Source organism: Podarcis erhardii, assembly GCF_964252035.2.
Source record: "Podarcis erhardii genome assembly, chromosome: 7".
NCBI lineage: Eukaryota > Metazoa > Chordata > Lepidosauria > Squamata > Lacertidae > Podarcis > Podarcis erhardii.
The window spans coordinates 11,611,826-11,623,251 of NC_138511.1; the positions used below are offsets into that span (position 1 = coordinate 11,611,826).

Genomic DNA, 11,426 nt, shown 5'->3' on the forward strand with positions numbered 1-11,426 from the left:
GCAGACCATGCGGAAAAAAAGATATGTACAGTCGCAACCAGGGATGCTGGTTAAGTGATGTCATATGCTGCTAAAACAGAGGTGACAGCTTTGATGAAATGGTCAGAAAGCACAGCTTGAGCAGTTATCATTACCATAGGGTGGGCCCTGATAGGGTGCTCCTGGGTGGGTAATGTTCAGAAGAAGCCACACCAGCAGGAGAATCCTGTATTGTATTCTATGGCAGTTTCCCTGACCCTGACTTTCTTCCCCCACGCCCACAACAATCCCCCAGCACAGAAGGCTTATCAAGAGAGAGCAGGGAAAGGATTGAGAAATCTGCAATGAATTAAAAAAGGCTGTTTTAATAGTATTATAAGTAATACTATGCTACTGTGGCTAATCACATCAACAACATGTGACAATGATGAAACGACGTTACTAACAACACTATTGTTGTGGTACGTCAACAATGGGCTGCGTCCTCTTCTGAGAAGACCCACTGAAACCAATGGGCCAAAAATCCACCATGCCTATCAACTTCAGCGGGTCCGGCTCTGAGTATAAGTCGTACTAGATAGCACCTCTCGATTTTATTTATATTGCATTAAATCCATAACCTGCCCTTCCTTCCCGAAAGGAGCCCATGAAGCAGTTCTTAAGTGACTCAGATTCCTGTGACCTACCCTGCTCTTGGTTTAACTGCTTTTAATTTTGAAAGTGAAGCGACGGCTGTAACCCTGGAGCCTGCCTGTCAAAGGGGGGCGGGGAATAATAATAATAATAATAGAATTTATATACCGCCCTATACCTGGAGGTCTCAGGGCAGTTCACAGAAAAGGTAATAAATTTAAGAACGCCGATGATGGTAGCAAAAGGACAAGAAAACTGGCAGATCTTGATAACAAATAATAATGATTGTGAATAACAGCTACAACAGCGAACAAGAATAACAACTGACATGGTAATAGTAATAACAACCAGTGGCGTAGCGTGGGGGGTGCAGGGGGGGCCGGCGGCACGGGGCGCAACATCTGGGGGTTAGGGTTAGGGGGCGCAAATCCACGGGTTAGGGGGCGCAAATCCACGGGTTAGGGGGCGCAAATTACTTGCCTTGTCCCGGGTGCTGACAACCCACGCTACGCCACTGATAACAAGGAATAAGAATTGGGAGCAGGGGGGGTGAAAGGAAGAGAAATATGCTGGGATGGGGGTGGCTGGCTGTGTGTGTCTGTTGACGGCCGTTGAGTGGGGCTGGGAAGGGCACCCTTGTGGCGGGTCTGTGGGTCCCCCCCCAACCCCCCAATAAAAAAAAACCCCTCCCAACCCCGCTGACCTTCTTGACGGAGAGGGAGATGTTCTCCAGGATGCGGTCCTTGACCTGCCCGGGGGGCTCCATGGCCGGCGCCGACGCGCTCCTCTGGCGGAGACCCCGGCCGCCCCGACGGCGAGGACGCCCGCCCCCCCGGCGCTGCTGCGGACCCCTCGCTCCCTCCGTCCTGAGGGTCCCCCGGGGGCCACGGAGAGGAAGGTCCTCCCCCAACCCTCAAGGCCCGCCCCCCACCGGGGGCACTTCGCGGGCGGGGAAGAGGAGGGCGAAGAGGGCCCACGGGAAGGATCCGGCGCGGAGCCGAGGAGCGGGACCGGCCGGCGGGGAGGAGGAGGAGGAGGAGGAGGAGGAGGAGGGCCGCCGCCGCCGCCGCCGCCGCGGGGTGGAGCCGCCTCGTGACAAGCCGGGAGGCGCCCAGGGAGAGCGCCGGGACCGGCCCCTCTCGCTTCGGGCCTCCTGCGGCCTGTGAGGAAAGGGAAGCGAGGAGAAGAGGCTCCGCCCGGCAAGGAGGGAGAAGAAGAGGCGGCCACCGAGGCCGCCGCCGCCGCCGCCTCTGCCTCCCGGCGGCTGCTGCCGCAGTCCGTCCCCGGCCAGGCCGCTCTCGGCCCGCGCAAAGGACACCGGGAAATGTAGTTCGCCGGGTCTGAGGGGGGAAGAGGGAAAGCGTACATAGTGTGCCTAGGAGGAGAGGGAGAAGCGTGAGGGCTCTTCAGGGCCCCCCTTCCCACTCTACAATTCTACCAGTCCGTGGTAGAATCTACACACACACACACACACACACACACACACACACACACACACACATATATTAAAAAAAAAAACCGCTGTGAAAATGCTTTAAAAAAAGAAAGACACGTTTTGAAAACTCTGTTGAATCTGCCATGAGCTCACCACCGCCACCTAGTGTCACATTTGTATAATGCACTTGGAATGCTGTATTTGCAGATGTATAGCTGAGTCCATATGATTATACAGTAATATTATAAATAAAATCTTTGTGGGGGTTTTTTGGTGTGTCTATCTAGCTATCTATCTATCTAGTTTTCCTTCCTCCCATAGGTGAAGGACTTTGGGTTCCATTACTTTAACTGTATCAATGTTTAATTGGGGTTTTTTTTTTAGTGATTGTTCCCTTCCCCTCCTATTTCCCCCCCTCCTATTTTTTGTTTGCCCCCTTGTTTTTCTCATGAAACCCTGCGAAGTAGGCTAAGCCAAGAGGCAGAAGGGCACTGCCCGCTAATTCTCCTCACAACAAACCTATCAGGTGGGCCAGGCTTTGTGTGAGGCACCCAGCTCCTTTTTAGTCCCGCAACCACCCAGGGAGGAAGCCAACAACAAGGTCCACCAGCGCAGCTTTGCAGTTGAACGCAGCTTTGAACCCAGATCTCCTCCACCATGCAGCCTTGTGTTATTGTTAAGATAGTTTTTAAAGCTCTTGAGAGATATATTTTTGCAAGCTGCACGGGGTAGGAACTGACCAGAGAAAGGTAGGTTCTAAATACCAAAATAAATAAAGAACCCAATACCCTCATGCCGGCACCCCCATCTTTGGTAAAAACTTTCTTCAACCTTCAGCTCAGTGATGCAAACACTTCTTTTCTCCTTCCGCTAACAAAATTATGTGTGTGTAAATATGCATGTGCAAATACGTGACCTCCTGCCCTCAACACACATGGCGTTTTCCAAATTTCAAGGGAGAGTAAGGTCCCAGCCTAACCCCAGCAAGTTTACAATCTAAAATTTGGCTTGTGCTAATTCACCCCCTTCTGACACTGGATGGGAGCCTGTTGACACATTTTATTGTGTGAACACCCTTCCAAGAACTTCTACCTATTCAATTCCTCCTCCCTCCCAATTCGTTTTCCTTTTGTGCTATGTATTTTGGGGTTGCAAGGCTGTCCTTTTTTAAAAGTGATGTCCTTAATTTAAAATCTGCAGGCACACATCTTACCAGCCTTACAAGAATTCCAGCGTTCACCCTGGGGAAAAAATACTTGCATTAGGCCAACCAAAACGTTTTACAAAACAGCGTGTACGACGTGGCAGTTGGCCTAATGAAGGTATTGCCCCGATGTGGATTTTCTTACGTGTTAAGGTAGCTCTGTGTGTCCTTGCCATAATGCCAGTTTCTATTCCATTCCAGAGGCAAAATGCAAGCTGGAGTTTGGCCCTTCTGTCAGCTTGTCAAGGCTTCACCGGTGAAATCCGTGCCTATTTATTAAAGACAGAGATGAGTCATACCACAAGACGGCGACTAGAGTTGGCCACCCTGCTTGGCGTGGAAGAGGAGAGCAAGCCCAAACAGGTAACTTGGTGGCCTATTTCTTGGGGTGAGCTTGCTATCTTGGTGGAGTAAGCACACCCACAGATGCTAAGCTGAACCTGTCTAACCACTTTATAGGGTGCAGTGGGAAAGGTGTGCAGAAGTGCTTGAGGGGATGCAAGCAAGAATACAAAAGTGCTCCAGCATCAGCAGTGCGCTACTGGATCAAAGGCCTGTGTGGACCAATATCCTAGACAGCACTCGCCAAGGTATGTCTAGGCTCCCTTGCGCCCTCGGCAAGGAGCTGTATTGGTGCTCTCCCGCCAACCCCTATCTGGCTTATGCGCCGCCAGCAACAGATATTCATCCTGCCTCCAATGCCGGAGGTAAGATAGCCACATCCTCCTCTATGGTTTTGTCCAAGCCCCTTTTAAAGCCCCTTTCTCGCCCTGATCTGGCCACAGTGATCCATTCGATGGTCACCTCCAGGCTTGATTATTTTAACTTGCTCTACGCGGGGCTGCCCTTGAAGCTGACCCAGAAACTCCAGCGGGTGCAGAATGCCGCAGCGAGGCTCCTTACGGGGTCCTTGCCGCGGGATCACATTCATCCAGTGCTTTACCAACTGCGCTGGCTCCTGGTGGAGTACAGGGTCAGGTTTAAGGTGCTGGTTTTGACCTTTAAAGCCCTATGCGGCCTAGGACCTACGGGACCGCCTCTCCTGGTATGCCCCGCGGAGGACCTTAAGGTCCACAAATGACATCATTTTGGAGGTCCCAGGTCGCAAGGTGGTTAGATTGGTCTCATCTAGGGCCAGGGCCGTTTCAGTACTGGCCCCGACTTGGTGGAACGCTCTGTCACAAGAGACTAGGGCCCTGCAGGACTTGACATCTTTCTGCAGGGCCTGCAAGACAGAGCTGTTCCACCTGGCCTTTGGTTTGGACTCAGTCTGACCCTTATGTTTCCCTCCCTTTTTGGTTTTGATATATGAGCTACATTTAAAATGAGGATGCATTTTAAATTGCATTTTAGCCTGTATTTTAAATTGGTTTTTCCCCTTATTATGTTTTTACTGTAATTTTACTGGTGTTAGCCGCCCTGACCCCGGCTCTGGCTGGGGTGTAAATAAAATTTATTATTATTAAAGACATCCAATTCAGCACTCACTAAATCCTGCAGCAGTGCGTTCCACAGCTTAATTATGTGCTTTGTGAAGAAGTCCTTCTTCTTGTTTGTCCCAATTTTTCTCCAACATTCAGCTTCATTGGATGAACCCCCCCCCCCAGCTCTCCCAGCTATGTTCCAGGTGTTTTTTAGTGAGAAAGGGAGGAAAAAATCCGAATAACCGACTTCCGGGTTAGCGCGAACGGCTAATGGCGGATTCCCTCCGAGCTCCGGAGGGAATCGGCTCTGCTGAGGACGGGTCTTGCCGTGCCGGCGACACGGGGACCCTCAGAAACCGCAGGCGCGGAAGCCTGCGGACTTGGTGACTCGGTGGGCACCTTAAGCGCCCTCCCCGACCCACGAAGAGCCTTTTTAAAGGCTGCGGAGAGGGTACGGAGAGTGGCGTGGTGCTGAGAGTAGACCGCTACCTCAGTAGAGCGAAGCCGCAAGCCATGGCCGGAGAGCGCTGACTTTCTTCCCAAAATTTGGACTGGATAACAAAGGACCCGTGAGTAGTGGAATTTGGACTTTAAAAATTTTATCCTGTGAATTCGGCACGATCGGGGGATGTGTTAAAGGGAAGTCCGCACCCCCTCTACTTATAGACGTTTCAAAGCAAGGAACGGAGAATTAAGGCGGAATGAATACTGTTTTGATGATTTAAAAGTTTCTCACAAATTTGATAGAACAAGATTTTTGTGCTGGAGAGAAAGGGAATTTGGAACTTTGTGTGTATCCCCCCCAAAAAAACCCGGGAGTGTCCTATTTGGGTCCCGGAGGAAGAAGTGAAAGGAGTTTGACAGCTGTCAAAGAAGCTGTCAAACGGGCGGACAAAGTAAAGAATTTTGCTATTTAATAACTCTTGGAATTAAAGCTGATACATTTGGACTGAGGCGATTGGAAACAAAGTATTGATAATAACAAAGTAACAGATTATTGGAAAAGGACTACTAAATAACTGAAAGCCCCCTAGGGGGAATTAGTGACATTACAATGGCTGCAGAGGGAAAATTACTGGCGGAGATAGAAAAAATGTTTTTTCTCGTGGGAATCCTGCAGGAGCAGAGTATGGCTCTGAGTAAAGTTTTTATGACCTTGAATTCGGAAACAAACAACTCTGCTGAATGCACAAAGGAGATGTACGATAAAAATTCTGCAGCTGAGCAGGAAGAGATGCCTTTGGAATTGACAGAGAAAAAAGAAGGAGTTCAGACACTACAAGTGGAAAATATCAACCAGAAATCTGCAGCGTTAGAGTATGAGCAAGAAGACCTCTGGATTACAGACCTGCGAAAGATGAGAAAGAAGAAGAGAGAAGCCCCTGGAGTACTTGGAATATTAAAACTAGAGAGAACAAAGCAATATGATTGGGACTTTTCTCTTGAGTATGGAAAACTAGATGGTCTTTCGCAGCAAACACTCTTCAACATTCTGAATGAAAGAAAATATGATCTGACTCTGACTGAACTCCTTCGGGGTCTCAGGACCATCAAAGAGGACTACCAATATAGCTGGCAGAGAGGGACTGACAGAGAATCAGACGCCTCGGACGTGAGGAATCCGGGCTAGAAATATTTTTTGTTTGTCTTCTGGACATTTGTCTAGGAAGGGACAGAAACCGGGGCAGGGGGGGGAGAGAATAGAATTATAAAATGTTATGTTTTGTTTTACTTGGTCAATGTGACCTATAATTAATATAATAAAGGGAAAATTTGTGAAGGGGAAGTTAGATCGACCTTAAAAAAAAAAAGAAGTTAATGATTATAAGAGAATTGGATAGTTGAATACAGATAAACAAAAGATTTTAATTTTTAAAAGCAATGTGAATATCTTTAAGAGGTTAGGTAAGAACTTGCTGAATTAATTTTGGAATTGGGATGTAAGAGGAGGGGGTGGGGGGAAGTCAATGAAAGTGGGTAAAGAAACTTAGGGTATGTAATTGTATTTGTGTGTTTGTTTGTCTTTGTCTTTGTGTGTGTGTCTGTTGTTATAAAATGTAAAAACCCAATAAAAATTATTTAAAAAAAAAAAAAAAAGAAAAAATCCGAATAACCATTATGATAAAACTTTGTTTTTATTTTTAAAAATGTTTTTACATGTTTTTCTTCTGATTGTTTATCCCCAAGTATTAAAAAAAAACAAAATAAACCAAAAGTTGGCTGCCAGTGGCAGTAACAGAAAACATACGGTAGCTTGATCAGAAAAACAGCAACAAAACTCCAAATGCTCCCACAATGCTGAAGCTGTCGGTGGCAAGAACAACCCAGCCCAAACAAATAAGTTTATAGCCCAGAAGGGTGCAGTGAAGCAAAACAGATTGAGGATTCCTGAGAGGCCCAGACCACTGGAAAAAGCCTGAGCTCAAAGACAGACAAGTTCTACTCAAGAATGGACACACTGAAATTACTGGGCCCAAGTTAGGTGCGTTCATTCATCTCAATGGGCCTACTTCGAGTAGGGCTAACGTTGGATCCAGAACCTTTCCTCTGTTCAGCATCTATCACACAGGGTTTATGTTCTTATGCAAGAACTAAACATTAGGGAGAACTTTCTCACAGTAGTAGCTGTTCCAACAGCAACTCCTTTGGAAGGTGACAGAAATTCCTTCATTGGAGGTTTTTAAACAGAGGTTGGATGGACATCTGTCAGGGAAGCTTCAGCTTTCCAGCTCTACATTTCTATGATTTTGTATCCAGACAGGCATTGGACATTTTCTCCATCTTGGCCCATACACTAGAGCAGAGCTTTCCAAACTTTTCATGTTGGGGCCAGACTTTTTAGACACGCATCATTTCACGACACAGTAATTCAGTTTTACTAGCAAACCGGAGGTTAAACGTGCCCCTTTCCAGCCCCAGGAGGAGCATTTGCACAACACACCTACACAATGCAGCCAACACACTAACGTGTCGCGACGCACAATTTGGAAAGCTGTGCTCCAGAAGTATCCCTGTGGCATGCCAAGTTTCAGATGAGGTCATGCATCCTCTTGTGAAAAAGGCCCCACCTTGGTAAGCTGTCCACCATCTTCTGCAAATTATTATAATGAATGGTGGCGGCGGCTCTGGCAACCTCTCGGATCATTATTTAAATAAGGATGTTTGCCAACACTCTTTTGTAGGGAAGCTACGCAAACTCATCCAAAACTTCTCTTACAAATTTGCAGACACCGTTGCTTGTTAATGGGGACAACTGTATTTCTAAAAGAGGTACCCTATATAGACTAAAGCAGCCTATTCTACCTGGGTGCCCTCCAGATGTTTTGAACTGCAACAACATTCATCTGCCTCAGAATTCTTACCTATGGCTGAAGCAGATTTCCTATGAAAAACAGGCAAATCCATTAGTGGGGTAAGCTTCTCCAATTTCTCAGTTAAAGCCAACCAAGCCCTGAGGGGCTCAAGGTTTCCCAAAATATGAGGTTTTTTTTTTTTTTAATTAAAAATGTAAAATATAATCAGCTCAAGATCCCCACCAGCTCTGCTCCAACACTGACATGAGCCAAAGGGCACAGTTTGGAGCCCCAAATAGCCACCTGGGAGACCTTGGGTTTTGTGCCAGCTCAGAGATGGGCAAAACCGCTCAGGCCTGAGAGTCACCACCAGAAATGTGCTCAGTGGCAGAACACCTGCTTTACACATTGAAGGCTGCAGCTTTAATTCCTGAAGGCATCTGCAGCCGGGAATTTCCTGTGTCTGAAACCCTGGACAGCTGCTGCTGGTCAGTGTAGGGCCAGGCCTCCAAATGCCTACCCCAGGACCATCTCTTGTATTAAAGCAGGCAGTCCTTAATGGCAAAGGAGACGTAATCAAAGCTGGTAGAAGACATCCTTTAAGTCAGGCTTTAGGGCTGAAGCAAGTTGTAGTCCAAAACATCGCACAGCAGGTTCTTGCAGGAGGAAAAAATGGTAGTTGCAACTGAAGCCCATAAGAGCAGCCCTGAAGCTGGATCACCCCAGAGGGAGCCCAGCATAGTCCAGTACCTGTTCTCTCCGTGGCCAACCAGGCATCCCAACAGGAAGTGAAGACAACCTCACTCTCCCCATTGTCCCACCACCCCAGCAACTGGTATCTCAGAAGCATTGGTGCCTCCTGACAGCACGGGCACAACATAGCCTTCATGGCTAGCATCCTCCCTGAATTTGCCCACTCCCCCTTTTAAGGCAGCCCAGGTTGGTAGCCATCACTACACCTTGCAGCAGTGAATTCCACAGTTCCACCGTGCGCTGTGTGAATAAATACCTGCTTTTGTCTGCCCTCTCACCATTCAACGGACGACCCTGTGGGGTTCTACTGTTCTGAGATAGAACTACCAACACCACACATTTTGGGTTGCCCTTTTTGCAGCTTCACAATATCCCATTGGAGCCGAGGAAAACAGAACTGTGCCCAGCATTCCATAGAATCACAACTTCGGCAGTTTTATTTTCAATCTCTTTCCAAATAATCCCTAGCGTGGAATTCTCTCTCTCCCCCACCACCACCCTGGACTAGGTTTCCACTCTAAAAGCCTTCTTTGTAAGGATTTCCCTCTTTACAGGAGGAAGAGATGAAGAGGAGGCAAAGATGTTCCTGGGTATGACAAACGAATCCCCCTATGCCATTATGAAGATGGAACAGAAATATTATGCAGACTTGCAGCCCAATTCTTGCTTTCAGGTCCCAGCTCACACCTACAATTGGAGCTTTAATTAGGTTTAAGCCCTAATGAAGAGATCTCGGGTTGTGTCAAGAACCATAGGACAAAGCAACACAGCTGCCCTGCCCTTTGAAAAATATAAAAGCCAATTGTCATTCCTATCAGTTCTAGTGACACTCAACACACACAGGTTCCTGGTGAGGCAGGGAGCAGAACAAAAGGAAAGCAAGACAGCTCTTGTATTAACTAGCAAAGCTAGATGGATTTGTGGTGGGGGCATGTTTTGGGTCTGCTCTCTGCCATAAAGAGGATCTGTAATGTCCGAATGATAGAAGGAACAGAATAATGGGGTGGTTAGATTGGGGTATTGTTGAAAAGAGGGTGTCCGTTCTTTTCCTTCTCTCTCCTAGTGCCGTCTCAATATTGCTTTGCACCCAGGACAGTCCAGCCTGATTAAGTCTGACACATCTCACCCATCTTTTCAGCGGTGGACTCGGACATTTTCATGATCCTCCAGGAACGTTTTCTTCCCTGTCTCCACCGTTTATTTTCTTTGCAAAATATTCTCTTAGCTGTGTCGTTCGAATGAGAGCTTGGTTCACTCAGTGCAAAAAAAAACCCACTCCCAATTGCTCATTGCTTTTCCAACCCCAATGTAGCCGTGCACCATTTTGGTCCACTGGGAACTAGATAATCGCCATTACAATGTAAACAGAGTACTGGACAGTGCAGCAAGATAGTTACGCAAGGAAACACTCAAGCTGCAGAGTAGCCAGAACGACAGAGAATTCACTAGTTTAAACCTGAGTCTCTTTTCATACACAACAAAGACAGTTTCAGGATTTTGCAGGGCCTGCAAATATAAAGCTGAGCCCCCTGGCTTGGGTCTCCGTGTATGGCATTCCCATGGCAAACATGATACCTGATGCACCTAAAAGCCATTTCAAGAGGGGATGCCTGCTGGAGAAAAAGGCTTCTGGGTTCCTCACCTTGGAATGTGAGGTTTACACATACACACCCACTGGGGCCCAAATGTCATCATCTCCCACCGTGCTAACTTCGGGGCACCTTCAGAACTGGTTGACAACCCAACAGCACCACATTCTAGCCCTCCCCCTTGAAGCCAAACACACACCAGGAGAGGCCCAAACAAAAAATAAATAAATTTAAAAATAGGGGGAAGGGAAAGAGCGTTTCAAAATGGACAACTCTACTGCCAAGATTTGGGTTCAGCCCCTGGGCCTCAGTGGTTATTCCTGCTCAGTGTTTTTTTTCTGGGGGGATGCAGGGGTACACCCCCCTAAACATTTTGTGAATATTTGTACTTTTGTCCATTTACTGCATTTATTTTTCCCAGATCTGAACTATAAAATGGTATTTTCTTGAGTCAAAATGAGAGTACCCCTAAACGTTTTTTTTTAGGGGGAATAAAGTACTGTTCCTGCTTCTAAGTTGCCAGCCTGACTGCTCATCAGCAAGGCAAGATACGGCAGCAGGAATCCAACCCAACAGTCAAGCTTGCAGGGGTGGCCCCCACCATTCTACTGGCTGCGACAGATTTAGGGGCTCTCCTTAACCAGCCTAAGAGCATGCAAATGGAGTATTCTCTCAGGGACCTTTCTGATCACCACACCCGCTCCATGCAGAGCGTGGATGGTGGCATTCTTGGGGAAGTGGAGACGCTTCTGCCAGGGTCTTGGCAAACTCATGAGCTCACCTCCTCAGCTTCTGGAGCTGGCTTGCCCACCCCTCCTTGGAAAGCTGCATAAAGCACCCCATTGTGACACTCTGCTGCTTGCTAAGCACCCAAGGTTCTGCAGCCCCTGTGAGCATCAACCCCATGGAGGCGAACGATAGCCCAGAGAGCAGAGATCCTCCTGCCACGCCTGTTTCTGAGGGATTTGCTGAAGAAGAGGGACTATGTTCTACAGCTTTCTCGCCTCTTAAGTTTGGCCTCTTCTTTTAAAAACAGGTTATTTAAATAAAGACTTTATTCCATTATACATTGCCTTAATCATCATCATTATCATCATAAAAAGTTACTGTGCTGAT

The 11,426-nt window shown here is 47.5% G+C and overlaps 1 protein-coding gene and 1 long non-coding RNA gene across 3 annotated transcripts in view; one reads left to right on the forward strand and one right to left on the reverse strand.

Moving 5' to 3' along the window:
* Window positions 1-1,636, reverse strand: part of PLEKHM2 (pleckstrin homology and RUN domain containing M2) — a 33,252-nt gene extending 31,616 nt beyond the window's left edge. For both annotated transcript variants that reach the window (XM_081870876.1, XM_081870875.1), the window contains exon 1: window positions 1,316-1,636. In XM_081870876.1, coding sequence (XP_081727002.1) covers window positions 1,316-1,378 — 63 coding nt within the window. In that variant the 5' untranslated portion in view covers window positions 1,379-1,636. The remainder of the gene's footprint in view (window positions 1-1,315) is intronic.
* Window positions 1,637-2,292: 656 nt separating this feature from the next.
* LOC309347069 lies at window positions 2,293-4,722 on the forward strand. Its single transcript, XR_014158815.1, has 2 exons — window positions 2,293-3,614; window positions 3,711-4,722. It is a non-coding gene; the product is annotated as an uncharacterized lncRNA (long non-coding RNA).
* The last annotated feature ends 6,704 nt before the right edge of the window (window positions 4,723-11,426 follow it).